The following is a 25,482-nucleotide window of genomic DNA, read 5'->3' on the forward strand; positions in this document are numbered from 1 at the left end:
ATGTGTTAAAACAACTGCAAGGCCTCTCTTTTATCATACATGTCTTTGTTTAAAGTATTTACTTTGTCACATATGATGGTAGTTGAGTCCCCTTGGAGCATGGAGGCTACTTGATTTTGTTGCACTACATAACCCTTATACATTGTAAATGTTTACAATGACCATTGTGCCAGCATATCTGTGTGAAAGTCTGTCTCCGTATTGAGCTTTGAGCAGCCCCAAAAAAGCTGAAAAAATCTCTGTTACATTTGATGGCAATATATCCCCTGCTGTGAACGTGACAAATTTGAAAATACATATACCAATTACTCTTGGTTTAAAAAAGATGTCTTCCAGCTGCATGTATTTTGTCACGTACAAATACCTTACCCTGTTTTTCCCATGTACAACCAAAAAGATTTTCATGAATTGATATCTGAAATCAGTTGAAAAAAGTAAAGAAGAACACTTTTTAACGTGAAATTTATACACACTGTTTCAAATAATTCTCAGTGTATTTTTTTCTTTGCAAAGTACATTGTACATGTGTAAATTTTGTGCATACTTTTGAGGAATCCATTTCAAAACATTAATTCATCCTAACCCTAACCTTAATATCCGACAGATGTGATAATTGATTATGTTGATTCTTTTTAGAACATATTCTGAAACAGTTTCTCTGAAAGGTAACAAAAAAATTACTTCAGTACATGTAGTACTAACAGGACACAGTGTAGTCATGAACCTACAATAAAGGATCCCCATCTGAGCTGCCCAGCAAACAAGTCTTTCTGTCCTACAGGCCAAAGCTGTTTGATGTCTTGCTATAATAGGGGCACAGCATAATAGCCTGGAATTCACCTGATCTCCCACAATGCAGCGTTTCCTCAATGGGGCATAAAACAAGAGGAAGTGCCAGACAGCCAATCAAAGCCCACTCACTCAGTTATATGCTAATCAGCCAGACCCATCTCATGCATAATGCATGAGGCTGATAACTTGTCTGCAGCCCTGTCTCTCTGGTGAGCTTGCTGCTGTGATGAAGCATTGGCGCAGCGGCTGAATGGACTGGCATGTGTTTATATGTGTACAGTGCACACACAATGTAATAACAATAGGCGCAGGGGGGCCTGCATGCCATGTCCCATGCCCCAACCAAAGGCCAGTTCATTATAAAGCCACACACAGCGGAGTTTGCCAGCCATTCATTATTTTCTCCATGTATGGGTAGGGTTATGGTCTTGCCATCACCATATGTGCCAGTCTGGGTCTAGGGAGCTAGGGCTGAGCTAGGTGAGCTGGCTGGGTTGGTTCCACCGTACTGACTTCAAGGCATCAGCTGTCCGTGCTATGGTCACCGTGCAGAACAATTGCTCCTTGGAGAAGATCGCATCTCGGCAACATCCGATACTGGCACTACCTGACTACAGAGTAAAAGAGCAGTCTCTGCGACAACCCATCTCAATCTGGGATAGTCTTTGCTGATCTCAAAAATTAAAAACAGCATCTGTTCTTGGAATGACAACCACATTAGTGAATTGATCAGGACTCGCGCTCTGTCTCTCTGATTTTTGTGGGATGCTTTCGTTTTTCAACCTGATGTTGCAGATGACCGCTCTGGTGGACATTAACCAGTGAATGTGATGTACATGTAAGTAATTTACAATTTGTTCTGCTCCAGCATTGTGAAATTATTGGTTCTGTTTAATTAAACATGTTGACATGGAATAATCATGATTAAATGTAGTGAAACTCCATCACGTCCATGCAGTAAATTGCTTGTAAATAACCTTTCATATTCAAAATCATTTACCTTAAATTATATTCAAAATAATTAAGCTTTTTATAGGTTGTCAACGATCTAGTTCTGTCCCATGCTCTGTGGTCAGAGGAGTTTCCTGTTCGTTCTGTCTTGTTTACATGTTGTAAGTTATTCGTTTACATGTTGTAAGTTATTCTTGTGTGTTAAACCTTCTGTATTTGCACCCCAAATTTAGAATTGGACTGTTGGTTGAGCCATCGAGCATTTGTTAACATTTATGCTACAATGTACTTAAGTAGCTGTAGCTGATGAAATGTTAGAATTATTGTAGCACCAAGCTGCACCAGCAGACTTGCAGTGAAATTGTTCTATCCACAAATTGCTGTTAATTTTGTTTCAAATATTCACACTTTAATAAATGTGTTCAACGACATTTCATTCTAATCACTTCAGAGGGAATCACTAAAATGATCTATTTTTTTTTTCTTTTAAGAAAAAGTTGCATTTATTAAGAAATCACTTTTTGGTATTTGTTCTGTACATTATAGTGGTGATATAGATAGTGTGTACAGACAGAGGAATTCGATTTACAGATTTTTTTTGCTCTGGTATTACTTTAGTTTGATAACACTTTGAAAAGACTCCTTTTTAATTTGCATGTACTTGCAACTAAACTAAAGCAATTTTCCCCCAAGCAATTTTAACCGAGAACCAGTCCACTCTCAAAAGAAAACAAATTCCACGGTATTTTTGAAGAAATATTTGCAGGTTTAAAAAGCAAAATAATTTGTTTCAAGACAGCATTTGAATTTTTTTTTCAAACAACCGCAAAATATCATTTAACATTTCACATTTGTTTAATTTCTTGAGTGCCATTTCTATAAAAAATAATTTAAAAAGCGCTGTACCTGACATCATGCTGCTGTGTACAGACATCATGAGCATAGATGAACTTGAGAACAATTTACAATTTCATGAGTATTAAACAAAGTAAATTAAGGTATATTGTACATATAGACCTAACAATAACATTCAGTTTTTTTATCATATTTTCACAAGTATGCCCTAATGAATCTGCTTTCATTAAGTTCTACAACAAATGTAGCTGCTGTGTACAGATGTCACTTGGTTTGTTTGGTGCACCATGCAGTGACGAATATGACAGTTTTACTGCACTACGAGAAGTGACAGATCGTCTAGAGACTGTGATGTATTTGTCACTTTGTGTGGTGCAGCAAGTATCCACGATACATCACCTCGTGGTGCGACTTGACAAATTTACAAATTTTAAGACGTTCGTTTCCATGTATGAAATTGGAAAACTGCCCTCTGCATCAAGATACTGTGGAGCACACCACGTCCACTCGTCGCACACTAATAAATTCATATGCTCAGTTCAGTCTGCATAATCCAATGATGAATTGCTATCGATAATTTTATGCGAATGGCCTAATAATATAAGGCATCTTAGCGCATGATATGCCACCCACTGGCCAAGGTGTGTCCGTCCTCCATACTATTGATTGAATTAGAAACCCAACTTCGTCACGCGTTTACGGCCTCGTTTTCCGATATCTTCCCCCTCTCTTGCTTTTGCTGGTGCAGTTAGGTTTGATTACACCCGGGCTCATCTTGGAGAACAATGATAAACACAGATTATTTTGGACAGCTTTAGGTATGTTAATTTATCGTCTGGGGTTGTGTTTGTAAATTGTAAACTGACTGTCTTTATCGTCCTCCGATTTGAAAATGTAAACAATAAAGTAGGGATCTAAACAAACTGGTCTTGAAGTGATGTGCATTTAATTGGTCCCTATGGTGTGTATGCTAGCACAAAAGGAATGGAAACATTTCTCTATTAATTGTCATCCGACACATTGCTTACTCTCTTATTTCAGTGTATAGCCATGATATCCTTACAAGTACAATGTTAAAGCTAGTTTCCTGCGGAATTCAACAAAATCCCATTCAAATAATAACAAATAATAATAATAATGGAAATTTCTATAGCGCCGAATCCATTTAAAAAATGCTCCCTGGCGCTTTACAATCAAACTATTAATAAAAGGAATATAAATTGAAATTAAAAATGACTGGAACCTGCTTTAAAGTGTTAATACAACAAACTCTGTGTGAAAGTAGTCAGTGTACATGTATTTCAACTTTAACAGCTGATGTGGTTTAACAACTTGCATTCACTCTAATTTGGATCATTCTATCAATTTGGGGTCCACTTCTTTCCCTGTCCCTGTCAGATCTGACATCTACGTTTTTGTACTTTCTGGAAGCACTCCTTAATGCAGTCATCCTAAAGAAGTGATTATGAATAGAAAACCACCTACCCAAAAAGCGTTTGAAGTCGTCCCTAATGATGCTTCAATGGCAAATGACCAAAGGTAACGGCGACAGGAGCAAATGTCACACTGTGGAGAATGACCCATTTTGAGTTGGGCATGAACCAGCCATGCAGTGCGTAAAATTGTTCAGTTACTGAATCCTGGTTTTCCTGTTAAAAGCTTACAAGAACATGATTGTTTTTCTTGGTTTTTCCAGCATCTATGAACACCAAACTTCAAACAAGTCAGTGTACGATATTTGCTATGAAATACTAACCCCCAAATCCATCCAACTCTGAAAATTACAGCAAAAGCAAATGTCGTATATATATATTCCCTTTAAGCTGTTTCAAGATGATGAGGGAGGAAAGATAGTTGTGGAAAGGGGGGGGGGATTGAAGATGCCTTCAACAAGTATGCTGCAGTGAGAATTTTGAACTAATAAGACTACTATTGAGAGTGTTTTACTCCCTCAGAGTTATTGCCCCAAAGTTTGCCCAAAGTGTGTCTCGATTCACCTTTTTCCCCATTTTACCTCTCACCTCCATGCTCCCAACATTCCTCACACACATTGCTGCTCGAACTCCACTTCAGCACAACTCACCACATTCCCTATATGATCTCCATGAACTGTCAGTGTTCCAGTTTCTCAAAAAAAAAAACACAGGAGGACTTGGAGCCTGTCTAGCCCAGCCCAAGCAACAAAGAAATTGAAAACCGGCCAAACAAATTTTCCCCTAATCAAAAATCGTTATCAATTCGGCTCACCTCTGACAGTTGTTGTTCAGCTCACAGCTGATTGGTCAGAAACGATAAAAGACTGTGGTCTGGTGCCCCCTGACTGTGAGAATAGTTGGTATCTCGGCCGGGTTTCTTCCTGAAATATTGTGTTGAAAACGAATGTGCCCAAGGTTTTCAGTAGACCTGATGTACCCGGTACCTGTGTACTAACATGTACCAGTGGCCCATGCATGCATGGGAAACTTCAAATTAACTGGAAAATGTCAATGGCATTCTTGTATGACAATAGTACTTCCTTGAGTAAGTGTATGTGGAAGTCGACATATTAGACATTCTTTATCACCCCATCCATTGAAGCAAATTAGAATTTTAAATAATAAGAGTTGCATCAGAAAAAGTATGAAAGGTGTGGACTTGTGAAGAGTCATAACTAAGATGTACATGTAAAATAATACTTTTAGTGTCAGTGTCAGTGTCTTCTTATCATCTTATCATCCCTCATTTCAGAAAAGATTTCAAAGTGGTTTTCATCTCAAGTGGACATACTTTGACACATTTTGGAACCAGTTATTTTGTTTACATACTTGTTAAAGTTGTATAGTTTGCTTATGGTCCCTGTACTTGTGGGGAGGTACTGGTAACTTTTGTTGTTGCAAATTAACGCTGAAGGTTCATAATTTGGGACAAATCACCAAGATTTTTTGAAATCATCTTGTTCAATTTTCTTAAAGGATAATTCCTTCATTTCTTATACATGTTATACATGTAGCAAGCAATGTTTTGTCATGGTTTCGTTAACTATGGGGATTACCACCATTGTTAAAAAAAGAATTTGTTAACAAAAGAAAGTATTCTTTTCTGGGAAAAGTCTGATTAGGTCTTTACGATCTTGTCTGTTTGGAAACTGAAAGTGGTTTTGCCACAATGCATGGGGTAATCAATGTTCCAGACAATGAATTTCATTGTTGCACTTTGTTGACTGAACAGCCTTGTAGGCACACTCTAGACATGGATTTACTGCTGGGAACTTTCACCAGACAAAGGCCCAACAAGTTCTTAAAGACAGCCTGTGGGCTGCCCAAGCAAGAAAAGTGCACTGTCTACCCATTGTTTAGGGAGAGGCGCTTGGAATGTGCAATGGTCCCATAGGGAGCTTGGTAGTAATAACACTGCATTACAGGGTTGGGCCCTACAGGTCAATGCATGGGGGAGAAGGAACCCTTTGGGAGGTAACAAAGCCAAGACAATGAAAAGTTTTGTTTCCCAGGGAGCTGAGGAAATACTGACCAATAGTGCAAAAAGAGGAGTTTATTTATTTATTTATTTATTTATTTCTTGTTTATCCTGGGGAGACCTTTCAGTGGAACACTGTTTTTCAAAGGTGCCCAGCATTTACAACAAGCATACAATCGTATAATTTTTTTTGTTACATTGGCAGTATAAAGACAAAAACAAGACATACATGTATCATAAAATATTAAACTATCAGGTTCGTGTAGAGGCACTTAAAACTGGCTAGAGTGGGAGGCAACGGATGTTTAAGTGTCACAGGGAGGTTATTATTTACTCCACGAGACACAAATTTACGTTTTCCTGAGTTAAATTGTTTTTTTCTCTCTCAAGATGTGTTGGTTGTCAACAGTCATCAGGTATGACATTTTCAGACTTTATCTGAAATCAGATTGTTAGAATTGGAGAGAAAGACATTATCAGTATAGAAAGAAATGCATCTTTCAGACCGTTCATCAAATTTTCAGACTTTTTTTTCAATTCACAATTCCACCCCTGAGTCATGTTTTGAAGACTTTTGTAGGCCTAGACCGTTTTCTTACAATTAAAAAAAAATGCAATCAGGCACATCAAGCTCCTGGGCCCTACAATAACTAGTTCTAAATCCATGAAACTACATGTACATGGAAGTGCAAATGTTTATGGATAACAGCCAGATTTAAAGATAATTGCTGAACAGTATTCGTCTTCTTTATTTGATGAATGCTAGTTAAAGGGAAACAAAACTGAATCAAAATCTTCAGCAACATGAGGCCTCAAATAATACTCCATCATATTTTTCATATGTCATTCCCATTGTTCGAAACAGCAATTTTGCATGTCAAAAAAGTACCCTTCAGACAGTTCCCATCCATGGCTACATGTAAACATATTCCTGTCCAATAGTTTCTTCATGAGTAGTCCAGGAGTCCAGATTGTACCCTCCTCAGGCAAAAAAGGGGGGCTTACCCATACCCCTTATGGTCAGGGAAAATATCCAGGCAGTACAATGGCTCCATTCTTCTAGTCACAGACACAGGAATGTCTGCGGTCCCTCAGGGAATCAAAGGGGATTCATGTTGAGATTTGGGAGTTTTTTGCTGTTTTTACATTGGCATCTGGTGTTTTTTTATGGACAGCCATGGCCGGATTGGGACACTTGAGAGCTCTTGTAAAGTTTTGGAAAGGGTTGTGTGGCTTTCATCAACTGGTAATCCTGAACTTAAATTAGTAGGGCAAACAATAGGCTCCATTGTGTTGTCAGAGCTGATAAAAAGTACAGATCAATCCACTGTATAGAATTGCCACAAATTCTCAAAAAAAAAACTGGGTGCATCAAGTGTTGTATAAGCACTAACTTGGGAAAAAGGTAAGAAACTTACAATTCTCATTTGAGTTATTGGTTGTAAATGATGGAGCAAGTTGGAATATTGTATCATCGGCTATATTTCTTCAGGCATATACTAGCACTCATTGTGAAAAGTGTCAATTTAACAAAGACATTGACAAATTGAGAGACTGCCAACAAAGGGGGATGTACAAACATGAAGCTCGGTTATCACTGGAATAGTATTTCAGAGATCTTGGATTTGAATCCAGATGCAGTACGAAATTTGGCATAAAATTGGGGGAAAGTGTAAGATTACCAGTTGAACCTGAAGTTGAAAAATCAGTAAATGAGTAAGGAAGGTACATGTGTAGTTCTTACAAGCTAGAACTATGGCTCCTGTATTATCTACATGTACATGATCATCTGACTTCATATTTACAATCTTTCCATCAAACAATTTCATCCCCAACAAGATTATAGATTGATGTAAAGAAATCAAGCTGATTGCTTTCAAAAATCAACTTGGCTTTAAACCATCTGGCAACTGCCTCGGCTTACACAGCAAGCGGATACGTAACACCCCATCCATTTAATGAACGGGCGTCTCTCCCCCCTGTCCCAAGACCGAGATGCACCCAGCTATTATTTAGTTCACACCCTAAGAAATTATCCACCCTGGATAACAAAACCCATTTGGGCCTCTCATCAAGAACAGCGCATCATCAACGGATGGATGAAGGCTCTTGCCGTAGCGCACTTTCCTTTTTTTCTTATACCCAACCCAACACATCACCGCAAGCCGAACACTAGGCCAATCTGGCGTATTGTATTTTCTGCCGCTGTCAACCGTATGCATTATTCATCAACTCAAGAGACCCTCCTCCCTCCCCCCCCCCCCCCCGACTGCCCCATGGACGCACATCAGGTATATTCCTTCCTATCACAATAGCATACCGCTGTTGTTGACGCTGTCACAAATCATTGTACCCTAATCATTGGTTTTCTTTTTTTTCCTTTTTTTTTTTTTTTGCCTCGCTATGTCACTCCTTTAGCTTGCGCTCTGAGAATAATTAATTGGTCGTGGGGCGCTCTGGGGTTGAGTGTTGTGGGGGACTGGGGAGAGATTGTCCTGCGCTGTGCATTCTTAATGCTGAATATCGTACAATGGCGACTACGTGTATGTGACACTTGACAGGACAGACCAAGATATGCAAACGTGTGGGACTTTATAGTCTAAAATTGGATGAATCTTCACCCCGTGTTAATGATACTTTTTTAAGGTTAAGGTATTTAACCCTTCCATTAAACTGTTTAACGCTTTCTAACAAGAAGTAATACACGTAATGTCTGCCATAGGTATTTACGCTACTGCTTTCAACATTAAGATTGGTGCTTCACACAACATTTTCAGTACAAGGACACATGTAGCAAGGTCATTGTGAATGTGCACAGGTCAAAAATCAAAGATGCAAGTACACTTGATAGCTGTTTCCGATGGTGTACAGAAAGTGTTTTGCTAGCGCTCTTCTCGGGCCCCTCCCCTCCCCCCTGTGTTATGCTAAAATGTTGAGACCCCTAATGTCCTGAACTGGGCTGTCCTTCAAAACGTGCCTGTAGCGACATGTACCTGGTAAGTCGCTTGAGTTTTGATCAGAGTAATAATATCAATATTTATGCCATCTTAACTTCTTTGTGTATCAAATATATCCATAAAATTTCAGAAATAGCACACTATGCAAAGTGGAGAAGACCCTAGAATATAAAGTGTTGGAATAGTAGTTCATTTCATTGGTTGAAACTCCCAGGACAGTAACACGCAATCCAGTTTATGTAAACTGTGAAATTTGCATCCTGTTATGAAAACAAAAAGAGCATAGAAAGTATGACGATTTGAAAAAAAAAGTTTTCTGGAGGTCAGTAACTTTCAATAATGCATCATCAATTGTAAAATAAAATAAGAAAAAAGATGTTACAAAATGCACCCTTAGTGATATGTTTGTGTATGCAAGGTGCATAATCCCACCCACGGTTAAACCAATTTGCAAATGCAACTTTGAAACAATCCTCCAAACCCTGTTGAAATTTATGCACAGTTTTCTTACAAAAGTGTGTTCCTTGTATAAAGTGCGTAGGTTGACAATTTGAATGCATACATACAGTCCAACTAATCTCAAGATTATTTCTCTTACTGAGGACAGTGCTTAATGCCTAAATTTGTAGACTTGTTGTTCCCCTGAGAGTTGTCCATCAGATTCTGGGGGTGTTTCAAATTTAGAAATGCTGGATAAGGACTAATACAGATTAGCATTTTTAATCAGGTATGGCTGGGGATGATAATATTCTTGTTCTGTCTCGAGGCAGCTGTGGAGCCTGCTACTGCATGTAATGAATGATTTCTCAGTTAATTGGATCTTGGTTTTTAATTGACATGTTCTGTATCTTTAGAGTGAATTTGTATTTTTCTGAATAATCTACATGTAACATTAGGAACAAAGATGTTACATGTCATGAATGATTAATGTGTATTGCCCAAGGACCACTATTACTTAACTCAAGGGAAACTGAACTTCAAAAAGTGTTGAAACCAGTTACAGGCTACCAGCATATTGAAGTTGAAAGTGAGTGTTGTACAAAAACCCATTGATCCTTGAAGGGTTACCACCCAACTGAAGATGATTGTTAAGCCATATGACTTAAGCGATGGTTGGATACAACTTACCAACCAAAGTCTGGTTACCAGTCAGTTGCACCTTCAACATGGTCAGGCAACCAGCTGATTGACTCTGGAGAGTGTGGCTATGATCAGCTGTGAGGGTCAGGCTACCAATCTCTTGACCATGGAAAGTTGGCAAAGCCTGTTTCTCGTATTACCTGTAAGATCAGGTCTCTGTATAGTTGACCCTGAGAGATCAGGCCTCGATCTAGTTAAACCTCAGTTGATATATTTGACCCCGTAATGTCTGACTTGGACCTACAGTTGACTCTGCAAGGTCAGACTTCAATCTAGTTGACTCTGTAGGGTCAGACTTCAATCTACATTTAGTTAACCCTGTAAGGTTAGATCTCGGTCAATCTAGTTGACCCTGTTAGGTCTACATTTAGTTAACCCTGTAAGGTTAGATCTCGGTCAATCTAGTTGACCCTGTTAGGCCAGATTTTGATCTAATTAACCTTGTAAAGTCAGGACGCAATTCAATCTAGTTGACCCTGTAAGGTCAATCTCCCCAGTTGACCTTTAAGGTCAGAAGTACATCCAGCGGACCTTGTTAGGTCCAACCAGTGAACAATTTTTTTTTCAAGGTTAAAATTTTAGAGTCGAACACCTCACACAAAGTCCTGATCCAGTCTTCAGGTCATGAAATCTTTGCCCTTAATACTTTTTAATAAGTCAAATTCCCAGTCACTCATCCAGGATCGTGGAGTTCCTCACCTGTTTATAAGTACTGCATACATACATGTACATATGATTTTGTATCAATGTCTTGGTGATTCTTAGTGGTTGCAACAATGAGTGGGTGGGGGTGGGGAGGGGGTTCTACCCCCAGCCCCAGGTCCTACAGCTTTATCATCTCTTAATTCACTTTAGCTTTCACTTGATGGAGGGACTCCTATCGCCGATGTTCCCATGGTTCCCCTGTCTCTGATGAATCACGAATGTGTGCGATACCCTGATAGTGGCAGTCATCCTCAACCTCCAAACCAACCTCTTCCTCACTTGTCACTCGCTTTCCTTTTTCTTTAATTACCTCTGCATGTTCTCCACACATGTTATTTTTTTCCCCTACCCACGCGGTACCCCCTTTTCCCCCTCCATTTGCACGCAGGTACCCCCTAATAAGACTTTCTTTCAAGGACAAGTTGCGGTTGAACTTGGAGCATGTGGGTTCCTTCTTGGAGCCGTCGGAATGAGTCGTCAGTTAGTTGTTTTGGTGATGTCTCCTAAATTTAGAAGCAAAAGTGTGGTTGGAGCTCTCCCTGTAATCCAGTGTCTTAATGTTTGTCTGGAGTCAGGCCAGAACCACTGAGAGACTTTTTGCCACTTTGATAATTTCCTTATATCTGACTGAAAGCATTGGTTTAAACATCCATGTATTGCTTCTGGGAAAGATTTGTGTTTCCACTTTGTTTTCTCAATTTGTTGGAAAGCTATACGGGTGCACTGTTTTAGTGTCATTTTCAAGACTTACTTTTGTGTCTTGTTTGAGAAGTGGAAAGCAGCTTGCTGATTTCTGGACTAAAGAGGGTGCAAGAATTGAGACGTTGTTTTCATAAGTATGATTTCCAATTGATGTCATTGGTTAAATTGGTCGCTCTAAATCTAACCACATGTACCTCCAAGGCTGTATTTAAAGGTAATTAAGTTAAGATACAACATTTGCAAACATCAACAAACAAATCTACCAAATTATTATGAACACCTTACTTGATTGTAAGTGGATAATAGTCTCAAGCGTCCTGTAAAATCATGGCACCTGGTGTGCTGTCATTTTCAAGAAAAGTGAAGTTTTGTATCAATTTCCAAAGCTGACCATCGTTGGGAAAAAAAGAAGACTTTTTCAAATACTGCCCCCAATTAACCAAACTTCCATACCCGGTACATGTACCGGTAGTTGGTCCATATTTTGTTTGCAATTGGTGACACATCCATGAACATGTGTAAGCCAGCTAGTAAGAACAGCATTTTTTCTTCTTCTTTTTTTTCCAGCATCTATGAACACAAAACTTTAAACAGGTCAGCTAGTGTAACAACATTTGCTATGAAATGATAACCCTATTTTTTCTTTAAATTACAGCAAAAGCAAATGTTGCAAATTACCTTTAACAAGAATTTCTCTAAATAAATCTACAAAAATTTAACACTGAAACAATCAAGTTGCTTTAAAACAATGGCCTGATGTAACTGCTTCATAATCATATGGCACCATGATTATGAACTACATACTTGTGCAAAATTTTAGGATGCATTTTGACAGATTAATTTAGTTGGGATTAGGCACGCAGTCACACAGTCAGAGAAACAATGCACATTTTTCGGCTGGCCAAGAATGATGAAAGTGGCTGGCTTATTATGCGGAGGTTTTTTATGATCAATTGTTATGATATCATAAACCTTTATTGTAGGCCACATGACCCACGGTGTACATACGTTGTGCTATTCTGTGTGTTCATTTACAGGCCTTTCGCGCACAGTTTGTGCATGACGATGACCAGGGACAGGGTACCGCAGTTCTGCCTTAATCCGATATTCACCAATTACTTACTGCAAGGCCAACATATTAAATTCCTTTTGTTATTTATTCCCAGCATAATTGGCACAGGCTTTTAACGCAAAGTAGTCTTGGTGCAAGTCTGGATTTGATTTTATTCCCCTTATACAGCCGGTCTGTAGTCTCTATCAACAGGGTGAGTCAAATCGTCAAGTCTTGGCAATATTGGCAACGCTACCCGGGACATTCCGAGCATACCTCAGGCATGCTGTATTCAAGCTAAATGCACGCACCTGAGGTACATGTATGCCCAGAATTTTCCGGGTAGCACTGCCAATATTGCCAAAACTGGATTGGATTCGTCTCGTTGATACCGCGGTAGAGACCACCGTTGCAGCAACTTGACCGCATTTGTCACGCGACTTGTTGCTAAATAGGGGAATGAAAATTGAAATTAAGTCTGGGTCCAAGACAGAAATTGAAAATGTTAAATGAGAAATGTCCATCTTTTTGGACAGTAAATATATGCATTCATTGTGTAGATAACAGAAAAAAATTATGTTAAAATATTTGATATTTTCAGATTTTGAGTGTTTGTGATGTTGAGATAAGAACTTGGACATTAAAAAATGAGCACAGGATGGTCTGCAATTGCAGGTTTTAAATTTTCAAATTCTGTTTGTCATTTTGACTGTTGAATTACTGAGCATACCGGTACATGTATCCTGTGAAGACATTAATTGTGTTGTCTGTTTCCTAGCCAGAGTGCAATAGTGCAGTTAAGAATGTCAATCCATAATCATGTATACGACTTAATGGATTAAAAATATGGTTTCAAACTTTCCCAGATACATATAATACCTAGGGCAACTAAGCTTTATGTAAAATGGCACACACCAGAAAAAAACTGTTAAAGGTTTAGCCCATTGTGTACACCTGAACAAACCTAGTATTCCCCCATGCCACGTTTTTGGTCTATTCTTAGAATCCTTTCTTTTATTCTACAAACGGGAAGAAACATCAGAACTGATGGCTGCCAGCAGAAAGCATACATTGTGTTTTTCCAGTTGTTAGGAGCACTGTGCGCACACAATGACTATACAACAGTGAAGGATTGAGGAATGCTGCTTGGCGCTAACCCATAACCAAAGATGGTATTGTGCTGGTTGACCTCCCAACCTCTCTCCAGCCAGGCATACCAGGGGATATAGGCTTGTATTATTATCATGAAGGGGTGGATAATAATCATCATAATATATATGAGGTATTATATACATACATGTGGCCTGGCACTGGTGCCCATTATTGCGGTGAGCTGATTGTGAATAATACTGAAGCCAGACAGTGTAAATCCTCAAGCACAATTCAATCAGTTGTGATTGGATGAATTCTAAAGCAAAATAGATTGAAATTGTAAAACTTGAAACAAATTATTTTACAGATTCAGCCATCTTTTCAAAAGAGCAAAGCACTGTGGGACATATAAGGAACCATATGATAACATACACGTATGTGATGTGATCAAGTTAAATGAGTCGTTTGTCAGTATTTTTCATTTAGAGATACAGGCCAAAATACCGGTAGGGCCACTTCATCACATCTCTTGGTGTTCCGACTTCCATAATTTTTGAACCAAAGATATAGTGCCAGCATGCGGTTTTTACAGCAGTAATGCTGAGATTGTACTCTTTTCAAATCTGTAATAAAAAAATTTGACTCGGGTCGACAAACGACTCACTTAGCTTGATTGCATCACATATATTGTAAAAATAGAAATCATTTTGTGTGCCCCCTTTTTTTTGGGGGGGGGGGTTTGGAAATTTTGCCAATAAAATGCAAACGGAAGATGATAATAGTTCATAAAACAGTTTGTTCCCCCCAAAAAGCAAGAAGCAGAAAAAAAATTGGTTTAATTATAAAGAGATAACTCATGAGTTTATTTTATATTTCCAGGTGTTATCTTTTCCAGACATGTTGGTAGAAAAAGGGATAAAGTTAGGAGAGTGAGATTAACCCTTAGATGTTGGGTCAAAGAACATTAAAATTCACATTCGTCTAAAAAAAAAAAGAACTGTAGGATTGCTGTGTCTATTGTAGTCAAATTAAAAAATTAGAGGGGCATATATCGGTTCTGGTCGGACCTTCCTTAAAGGTAAACAAACACTAAAGAATCATGCACCTTGCTTTTGAAAATTATGATATTTTTTTTTTAATGAACAAGCATAAACTAAAATATGAAGTACATGTTTTGAGAAAATTAACATTTTTCTAAGGTACTAGTAACTTAAGCAGACTTAGCTTCAGCGAAAATCTGATGAGAAAAAAAAATCAATGTCTTTTTAGATTTATGGTGACAGTTTTTCATCTTTGTGCATCATTTCATGCATTCATCGCTGCACATCTACCCCAATTATGGAAATATATTGATTTATTTTTCCGACGGAGAGGAATTCTGCCCAACCATCGCCAGAAATTCCTCTTCATCCTCGGATTTTTTTTGTTTTGTTTCGGTTTTTTGCCTGCTCATCTGGTTGCCAAATCAAGAAATCAGTCAGTCCCTCGAATGTGAGTAGAACAACAAACAATTAAATAACGGGCATTTTTCGGTCGGGGATGAAAGGAAATTCTTTTTCCGCCTTTTTGTGCCTTGGGCTATGGCCATATTATCGCATATAATGCACAGCATGATTTCTTCATTAAGTATTTTGTATGTACTGGACTGTGTGTGCTCCAAAGAATAGACTTGTTCCCAGTCCATTGAGCGAATCAGTAGTGTTCAAAATGGTTTATTACACATAAAGATCAAACAGAAAGTCAAAAGACTAACAATGTCTGATTTACAAGTAAAAAACAAATTAATACAAAAACTTTGGATTATGAGTGTAGATCTTTTAAGGGAGAAACAGAAATAAGTTAGCTGCTGTGGGAGTGTCATAACAATTAATTATTTTAATAGGATTTTTTTAATGTAAATTTTAAAATTGATTACACAGCCAATGTGATCAAGTTGGCCTAGCCCCCAAGGCAAAACTGTTGGCAGGGGGAGCCCCACGTTGTGAAAAGCATTGACTTACACAAAACCTGGCCATAAGGAGTTCCGACATTGTTCATTTAGCTTGAAATATTTATTTTTGTTAATAATAGAAGGTTCTCAGATGCACAGCTATCTGTTGTCACAAATCTTGTGTTAACTACTGTTTTTGACATTTTGGCCTGTCCCCTCCCCCCCATGCACAGGTACTTTATGTTCATTATTTGAGCGGAAAATGCTGCTCTGCAAAGTAAGGTACCAGTATCTAACCAGTAACATGTGAAATTCAATCACAAGTTTGTAGCATACAGTGTGTATGAAAAAATGATACATTTTTAGAGAAAAAAGTATTAAACATACTAACTCCTATTTTGTTTAATAATGACTTATATACACGCTGAAACAATGATTATTTCTCAACAAAATGCTGTTTTCATAACTCGTTTAGACACCGTACACCCAGAGCTATAGACAGTTAATTGAAAGGGATGATATGTCAATTAATGTGTTCTGATTTGAAGCAAACTGAATGAAAGGGGATTAACATGCTATTGCCAGCAATCTCTCTGTTGGCCAACTTACCTATTGTTCTTTGCCAATCAATATTTAGTTGGAGCAACCTAAACTTTTGCTCCACTGATTATAAACGAGTTGCATAAACAATGAATCATAGTTTCCAACTAAATATTGATTGGCAAAGAACAATACATATGTAGGTACCGGTAAGTTGGCCAACAGAGAGATTGCTGGCAATAGCATGTTAATCTCCTTTCAGCAACTTTGCTGCAAATTGGACCACATACCGGTACATGTCATCCCTTACAATTAACTGTCTATATAGCTCTGGGTATCCAAGTGAGATAGGGAAAACAGCATTGTGTTGAAAAATAATCATTCTTTAAGCGTATAAAAGTTATTATTAAACAAAATAGGAGAGCTAGTATTTTTTAAATATTTTTCTCTAAATGTATCATTTTTTATACACACTGTATTAGTGATGGGAGATATCGGGTATATCAAAATCCGGTTATCCATCTTTTTTTTTTCTTCAAACCAAAAACGGTTAGCTCCGATTTCACCTAAAAGTTCCCATTCAGCTCACAGTCATATCACCAAAAAGTGCAAGTGAGGTGCCGCATGCATGGAAGACCCCCCAAGATGATTGGTTATGGGCTCTATGCACAAGTACCCCCTCAACGGAAAGGAAGGGAAAGTTGGGGGAGACCGCTTAGAGTGACATTCGAATGCATTGCCGATGACGCTCACGTGAAGACGCTTGTGCACATTCAGAATTCAAAAAAGTCACAGGAACCAGTACGCGCGCAGAGTCTCCCGTCCATGGCTCTTGAAGGTGTTAAATAAGCGCCCTCTCTTGTTTTTCGCACGGAACCTATAGTTTGTGGGCCTTTACAAAACACTCCAACTTTCCAAGGTTGTAATTTGGTGAAAAATGGCTGGGACCTCTCTGCATGAGCCAAAGAGACCGCTAGTGAGTGAATGTGGTTACAATCAGAGACCATGGAGCAAATTTGGAAATGTTCCCGATATTTCCTTTAGCTTTTGTAACAAAAAAAATGAAATAACAATATAGTGGTGACCCGGTATAACATATCGTTAATTTCCTCAGGAAATCAGGTTTGTGCATTGCTAATTTCTGTGCTTAGTAGCGGTAGCAGGCTTCACGAAACTCAGTTTACCGGTACTGTACAAATGTATTTCGTCCTTCTTTGGCTATATAGCCTTTGTCCCGGTGCTGTTAAGGCAACATGTGCTACATACCAAACCCTAGGGTTTTGGTCTTTGTCGTTTTCTGATTTCTTTGTTCCGAACCTTCTGTCATTGTTCAGGCACCAATCACAGTCTGTTTGTGTGTGTGGGGGGGGGGGGGAGAAAAATGGTATGGACCCACAGAGGTCAGCTAGTCCATTTGTGGCCCAATTTTTTTCCCCCAAGTGGTTATCGAAAATTTCTCAACTATAAAAGCCTCTTGCACAGTGATATTTTGACTCTTTATCCTGTTAAACTGTGTACAATACCGGAACATTGTGCAGTAGCTGTGTAGATCTCGAACAGAACTGTAGAAAACTACTATAAACACTGCACCCCCTTTCCCCCTATTAATTTTCTCCCCCCTAAAGTGAAATGAGAGTTCATCATTTACCTGAACCCTGTAGATTCCATTAAGTCCATCTTATGAATAATTTCATTTTGGTAAGTCTTTTTGAGGGAGTGTGGTGTACCGGTACATGTACATGTACTCCGTTTCTAAATTGACTTGTTAACCATATTGAGGTCTTTGTGTCTAGTCTGAGTAGAACATTTCTTTTCGGGGAGGTGGTGTTGACAGTTTTCCATTTGTTTTTCTGAAACAGTGAATTTATCAACATTTAGGTATACCGGTACATGTCTGATTCTGTCCTTTATCACAGGTTTTAAAAGGGGGTCCGCTCATAAGTCCGACACCTCATAGGTCCGACGCCTCATAAGTCCGACAAAATCGTATCCCCTAACCAAATAAAGGCCCATAAGTCCGACGCCTCATAGGTCCGACGCCTCATAAGTCCGACGCCTCATAGCTCCGACGCCTCATAGCTCCGACGCCTCGTAAGTCCGACAAATTAAACGCCTCGTTTTTCCGTTGTCGGACTTATGAGGCGTCGGACTTATGAGGCGTCGGACCTATGAGGCGGAATAAATAAATGTTATGCCTCATAAGTCCGACACCTCATTAGTCCGAAATTTCGGACTTATGAGGCGTTGGACCTATGAGGCGTCGGACTTATGATACGGCCCCTTTAAAAGCAAGGAATTCACCCTGAATTAAACACACTACCTTTTAATGTATTGCTCCATCTTCAATATCATGGTCATCTGAAGTCTCCAATTTCAAACAGCTGGTTGTCAAGGTGATGTTTTCTCAGCCAATTGTTGCTTAGCAATATTTGTGTTAGCAATTAAGCACCTCCTCACTATTTTATTTATTTCTTATTTTAGCTGGGAAGCCCATTCAGTTGAATCTACTGGTCTCCCAGATGCGGCCCCATAAAGAGAAGACAATCTAAAGAAATTTCAGTTTTAGAGCTGGGAGGAAAACCCCAGAAAACGCTGTGGGAAACCCACAGAATCAAGTTGGGACTGAAAACATGATCCACCTATTTTGGCCAGAGGAATCGAACCTGGTTCGCGGTGGTGGAAGGCAAGGAAAGTACCGCTTCGCCAACCTGACTCCCTGAAAGGTCTTTGGCTTTTCATTTTCAAATACTGTACCTACAAATCTAGCCCTTTTTTTAGAAACAGTACATGTAGTTTATGCACAGTTCAAAATAAACAAGCACAAATTCATTGTACTTGTACATTTTTGTTTATAACACTGCAGGAAACATGTGGCAAATGTAGGTCTCCTAGTAAAACGGTGACGATGGCAGGCTGTAAACTTCCGATCCTTTGTCACATTTTTTCGTGGAGCGTCCCGGAACTGTTGAGTAAATATAGAGGGTAGGCCCTCGTTTGTCAGTGTCAAGAAAGGTACCACTGGGTGTGGGGCTGGGCCACCTGGGTCTGGTTGTTGATGGGTCAAATGGGGTCACGCTGTTGCCATGGCAACTGGCTACTGGTTATTTTAGAAGGAATGTGGGTGGTGAGGTTTCGAGATGTTTAGGAAATGCTTGTGGATACATGCTTTAATCGTGGGGGGCAGTTCTTGCAGTGTGTTATGGTTTCACCCCATAGCACAATGGCAGATATTGGAAGGTTTTGCAAAAAAACACGGGCGAGTCACGTTTTCAAATACTGAAGTGAATTGGAGGATCAGGTAGAGCAAGGGTTAAGGATCTACACTGCCCAGCCAACATCACTTTACACGCGCTTTTAAATGATATCCCAATTTTGTTAAGAAGGAACTGTACAGTTCAGAGTTCGATTAGGACAGATCCAGGAAGCTTTCAGGAATTATCCTTGGAGAGTGGGGATAAAAGAACAAGAGTTTATTCCCAGAGTTCTTCTGGTTTTATTTAGTCGACGATGAGTGTGTCTACAGATGTTTTTAGAAATAGTGCAATTCAAATGTTACATTTGGTCCAGTGAATCATAAGTCGTTGAGACACAGTTTCCTCAGTGTGACATACTGAATGTCTTAATTCTTGTCCACTTTTTTTGTATCAGGGTAGCACGTACTGATGCTAACCTCCCCCTCCCCCCCCCCTCCTGTTTCAGCTGCAGAAATCCCCAATTCCTGCCCTTGACTCTTAACAATGCCCTCAAGATGACGTCATAATGCCCTGCGGCAATGCCAGCCTCCCCTGGCAGGATATAAGCTAATCGAAATGAAAATACGCAATTACTCCCATATCCGTCCACTGTCGCAGGCATTCTCTGGCATGATGCTTGTTAGCTCTTTTTGTGATGTTGGGGATGGGAGGTGGAGGGAGGTGGAGGGAGGAAGGGGTTAGCATGTTCTTGGGTAACCCAACCCTTGTCCTGGGCATAACGGACCTAAAATGTCAAAGTATCACCTCAATCAACAATGCTAAGGAACTGTCCCCTCAATTGTTATTTGTGCAGTACGTGTACATTTTGTTCATACTCAAAACGCATAATTTAATACCAAGTGAATGAAGTATTTAAGTAATGATATTACTTTAAACTGGTTCCAAATCAGTTTCAAAGCAATCATGGTCTTCAAATTTCTGCAAAATAAAGAAAGATTTATTTGACATTTGTAAGGTTTTCATCTGTAAAATATGAGACTGACTAACTCCGTCGGTAGAGCACTGGATCTTTACTCTATAGGTCCCTGGTTCAAGTGTAGCTTTGGTCAGTTGTAAGGAGCGTGTCAGCTAGGCCTAGTGTCAGCCTGTCTATTGCAGTTACTCTAAAAAGCCTAAGAAACTGTTTAACTGCATGGTTGGGAGAGATGAAATAAATTGGTAAAGCTCATGAACTTCGAGCTACGGGTCTTAGGTTCATGTCTCTGCTTTTAACAGAACTGGAAGTGTGGATCCATTGATGCCAATTAAACCTTGCTTTAATCTCTCTGATGCCAAATCCCAGATTTTCTCAGTTAGTCTTTGGGTTGTCGCTTGTGGTTAACTAGCTTCTGTGTGGTAGGACACTTCCTGCCCCCATCAACTTAATCCCTTAAACACCACAAATCGCCGTATCGCCGCACAGGTGGACGGGAAAGGAGCTATTAAGACAAAGTGGATTGTTTCGCCAGCGTTATCCTCCCCGGACTGAACAATCGGCGCCGTCGGTCCGCAAGCCTTGCAGACAATGATGCAAGTGCTTCCCGCTGACATGTCAACACCTTCCTCTTTGTCTTAATTTGCCCGGCGCTGCGAGTCCCGTCGCGTGCAAGCTCTCATGTGCCCTAATTTGTTCTGGTTGCGGCGTCCTACTAGTTCAAGATCAGCTCTAACACTGTGAGGTTTGTGACTCATTGTTTTGCAGGTACATGTATATCCTATGAATAAGTTCCGCAAAACTTTGTGCATCCGGGCTGATAAAGAAGAGAGAGAGAGTGAGAGAGAGAGGGAGAAATAGAAATAAAAGTGACACACAAGTGGAAGGTGCATTTGAATCAGCCGGGACTTTTTATACAAAGTATTGACTTATGCCCCCCCCCCCTCACCATTTTCACCCCGCCTCCAGTGCACACCAAATCTCCATCTACACGGTACATTTTTAACAGTGTAACTATAAAAACCTTTGTAAGGTGCCAAACTCTTTGCAAGGTGCCAAACTCTTTGCTGGCGCACTTATAGAGGAACCAATCAGTTGAAGATTGCTTTACTAACCCTTACTCTTTTTGATGCTACATTACATGTACATCATCAACAGGTACATGTAGTTGGGGACCAGGTATACAGGCAAACATCTTGGACAGGTTTCTGGTTACACACAGGAGATGCAGAGAAAGAAGCTGGTCGGGTCTGAAATCTGAGAATGAAAACGAGAACCATTACCTGATGTTTCAGTAACTTGTATCTAGGTACCCCTTTCCAGTGCACATTGCAACACTGTGTATGTACCTGTGTTCAATTTAAGCCACATGCAAATCATGCAGGTTCTAGCGGTTCTTGAAGGAAAACCGCAATGCCCATCGCCTCAACTGGTAGAAGTACCAGAAGTTCCCAGCGGCTCAGTAAATGTAATGGAAACTGGAAATTACTAGGAGCCAGGGGGTCCATTGGGAGGCACCTACCGGTATACTAAGTCCCTTTTCCTTTTTCTTTCCACGCAGAGAAACGACTGCAATGTCAGTGCGCCAATCTAGCCCAGCCATGGGCACTGATGGAATCCAGATAAAACAAGAGCCTCTTGATGACGATAGCGACCAACGAAGCGACAGTGGAAGCAGTGGTGGTGGTGGTGGTGGAACCGGTGACGGCATCGCAGAGAACGACATGGCAGATGTCCAGATGGAATGCGACGAGTTCAGTAATGGTCATGCTCAGATGAACGGCGAGACTGACAGCCGCACACCCTCAGTCAACATGGATGGGGACTTGAACGGCGATGAACAATGCCTAACTGACAACGGCCACAGTCCGATTTTGACAAACGGAGTCGACAGTGACCTGCACATAGACAATAATAATACACTGCTTAAGGATGCAGCAGAGGTGGAGAGAAGTATAGAGGTAAAGAATGTAACTTGCAACACATGGTTTGCAGTCTGTGTCTTGCAGTCCATAATTGGCCTGGTTCAATTTATGGGAAGCCATTTGATAATGTGCAAAATATGCAGGGGTATTATCATCATATTAAATCAGATGCCATCAATGCACAACATTTCTGTTGGTTACCATCTCAGTTGAAAAAGAGAATAGCCCTGTATGGTGGTGACCAGGTATAAGTTTGTGTGTTGTACAAACATTGTGTCCGACCGACACCAGCATGTGTGCTGAGGGCAAGCTGTTCAGATGAATTACGTAACAGGTGCGTGAATATTGAATGATGCGTGCAGTAAGCTGAAAAAAAAATATTTACAGAAAAATGCCTGGCGATGTTTTAACTTAAATTGTGTACACGTGTGTTTAAATTTGTTGTAGGTGGCAGAAATGGAGCTCAGGAAAGCACCAGAGCCAGGTGCACCGACACCCAAGAGCCTGGCTGAGAAGGAAGCAAGGTTAGAACAACTTCTCTCCCAGCTGAACGTCCTGAAGGAACAGCTGCTAGCCCAACAGCAAGAAGCAGCTGCCATGCACCGCTCACAGATCCAGCGCCAGCAGCGACAGATGGAGCTGCAGCGACTCCAACAAGACATGCTGCAGCGACAACAGCAGCAGCTCCTGGAACAGCAGCACAAGATCACTATTCTGACCCAAGCCATGCAGCACCAGAGCGGGCAGTTCATCCGTCTGGTTCCCATCTACCCCCAGGATTACCCTGCTGGGGTCACGCCAGTTCTGATAGCGCCAGACGGCACGGCCACAAGCACCCAGTCAGGGACCAAGACCACTCAGTCTGGACTGAGTACCTCCCACCTCTTAGCTGGTCACCCAGGGCTTCCATCACCCCAACTCACTACGGGGATCCCAGTCCCCGTCAAGCCCCCAATGCACACCGTCAGCCCCAAAGGTCTCCTGACAATCCCTCATGCTTCGTTCCCGCCAACGGGCTTCCCCACCACTCGCACCAGTCCAAGCACCGTTGCACCTTCCCTTAATCAGGATTCGAACCCCGAACCACTTAATCTCTCTGCCAGGGGTTCGACTTCCTCCGCGTCTTCTTCCTCATCATCCATGTCCACCAGCTGGTCTTCCAGAGGTGCTTCCGATAGCTCCTCCACTAAAGGGTCCACTTCTCCATCTCAGACATTTGTCACGTCCCGGCCTGTCAAGATTACAGAACCGCTCAAGCGGAGTCAGTCGCTGTCGCCCAAGACCAGTTACCAGAAATACACGGCCCACGAAGCGGAAATAGTCAACCATGCATCATCCTCCCAGATCCGATTGTTCCACGACAAAGCAGAAATTAGACCAGGAGGTTAGTATGCATGGCAAAAAGGGAAGTATTTTGATTTAGCTTTCTTTTTTCCCCAACAGCTTAGAAACCTGTTGTTTTGGAAAGACGTTCGTGGGCAGGTACATCTAATGATTTGATTCACAGTGTTTTGTAGCTAATACAACATGTTCTTTTTCCTTCAGAAAATTTGTCATATCAGTCAACAAAAGACAGTCACATAGTTCTGGCCAGCAATTTTTCAAATATAAATTAAAGTCTGATTAGGTTCCTAAAAAAAGTAGGGACTTTCTATTAAAAAAATCTGTGAAATAAGGAACAACACTGTCCTAAGGGTGTCTGGTTTTAATAAGAAGTTTGGAAATAGGATAACCAGCATGACAAATTCTGCCTGGACGTGTAATAGCCCGGTTGGAGGAAGCAAGGATTTAGCAGGTTTGTTTGTAGAGAGTCCTGTAGCAAAACTGAGGCAGTCCAGCATGTCAATTAAGTGAGGACTTTTCATGCTGTACTTTTCAATTCTATTCTGTGGGATCTTTTTTTCTTAAAACTGTGATTCTAAAATACTGTACTGACACCCTGCCTCACCTCGTCAACTCCAGGAAAAAGGCAAAAGTTGTTTAATAAGTTGCTAAAAGAGGGTCAGCGATTAGCACTTTTCCGGCGTAATGCACGGTATTGGGAACTGCATGGTCTTAATTGTTTTTCGAGGCCCCTCTGTCTGCGCATCCACAAAAGTCTAAATCACTGTCGACAGGTGATGAACGAGAGTTTCAGAAACTTCCCCTCCAGTTTCCGTCGCCAAAGCCAACTTATTAAGACTTTGGCACCACTTGAGAAGAAAAAGGCCTGACAACAAATATTGTTTTTCTGGGCCTCGCTGGTCTTCAAGTGTGTTAAGAGGATGTGCAAATTGCCACCTGGAGTTCTTACTCGTCCAGGAAGTCGAGTCCAGGAATTGTTTGGCATCTTGGGAAGTCATATGCTATTGGCTAAATATGAGTCGTGAAAGCTTTGGATGTTAATCAAAGCATGTATTATGACAAACAGAACAAAGTTGTTAAATGTGGATGTGATAAGTTTAGATTTCAGTTGTGCATTCGACACCATTTCGCACAGCATTCTCATCACAAAACTTTTGCAATCAGCAAAGAAATTTGTTTATCAAAGACACTTCGGACATCCATCACATTGACTGGATTCAATTTTACCGGTACCATCTTTAGAACTAATATGATTTTGAGTTGAATGCACAATATCATGCAGCCAGAGCACTTTCCAAGGTTTTTTTGTTTTTTTTTTTTTTTGTTGCCATTCTAAAATATATACTCCAGTCGCATTCAGGTGGTGGCATTTTTTTATAAGCATATTTTTTTATAGACACATTTTCAAATTCCGATTACCACATGTCTGATGAAGATCCTGAAACCATTTTGTTATGGTGCCCAAATGCACTCCTTTAAGTTCGAGCTCAACCTTGATATTTACTGCCCTTCAGTACACAACCATGTACGTGCTCAACCCGTTATTGTGGTTTTCCTCTGACAAATTTTGGGAGTCCTGCCGTGCAAAGGGGCAGTCTAGACTTGACTGTGATATAACACACCAGATCGCCGATCGTTACATCACTGGGCCTGTGCCGCATGGCTTGCAGCTACAACCTGTCATCAACACGCTCCTCTGATCCCTACCATTGACAGCCCAGGTACTGCAACATGCTGATATCTCTACCCCCCTTGGCCTCCAAGCCATTTCCTGCTCCCCCCCCCCCCCAACTTTGAAATGGCCACAGCTAGCTCTCACTTGCTTCGCACGTCAGCTCTGCGGTAACATTCAATTTCCGGGTAGTTGACGTACTCTCT

At 40.5% G+C, this 25,482-nt stretch overlaps 1 protein-coding gene across 2 annotated transcripts in view; it reads left to right on the top strand.

Annotated features, from left to right (window-relative positions):
* Positions 1-1,016: 1,016 nt before the first annotated feature.
* Positions 1,017-25,482, top strand: part of LOC119742515 (transcription factor Sox-6-like) — a 48,833-nt gene continuing 24,367 nt past the window's right edge. Inside the window, exons 1-3 of one of the 2 annotated variants that reach the window (XM_038218609.1) lie at positions 1,017-1,630; positions 21,897-22,296; positions 22,708-23,644. In XM_038218609.1, coding sequence (XP_038074537.1) covers positions 1,623-1,630; positions 21,897-22,296; positions 22,708-23,644 — 1,345 coding nt within the window. In that variant the 5' untranslated portion in view covers positions 1,017-1,622. The remainder of the gene's footprint in view (positions 1,631-21,896; positions 22,297-22,707; positions 23,645-25,482) is intronic. The other variant, XM_038218512.1, reaches the window with a different exon arrangement.

This window comes from Patiria miniata, unplaced genomic scaffold (genome assembly GCF_015706575.1).
Source record: "Patiria miniata isolate m_02_andy unplaced genomic scaffold, ASM1570657v1 HiC_scaffold_1, whole genome shotgun sequence".
Classification (NCBI taxonomy): Eukaryota; Metazoa; Echinodermata; class Asteroidea; order Valvatida; family Asterinidae; genus Patiria; species Patiria miniata.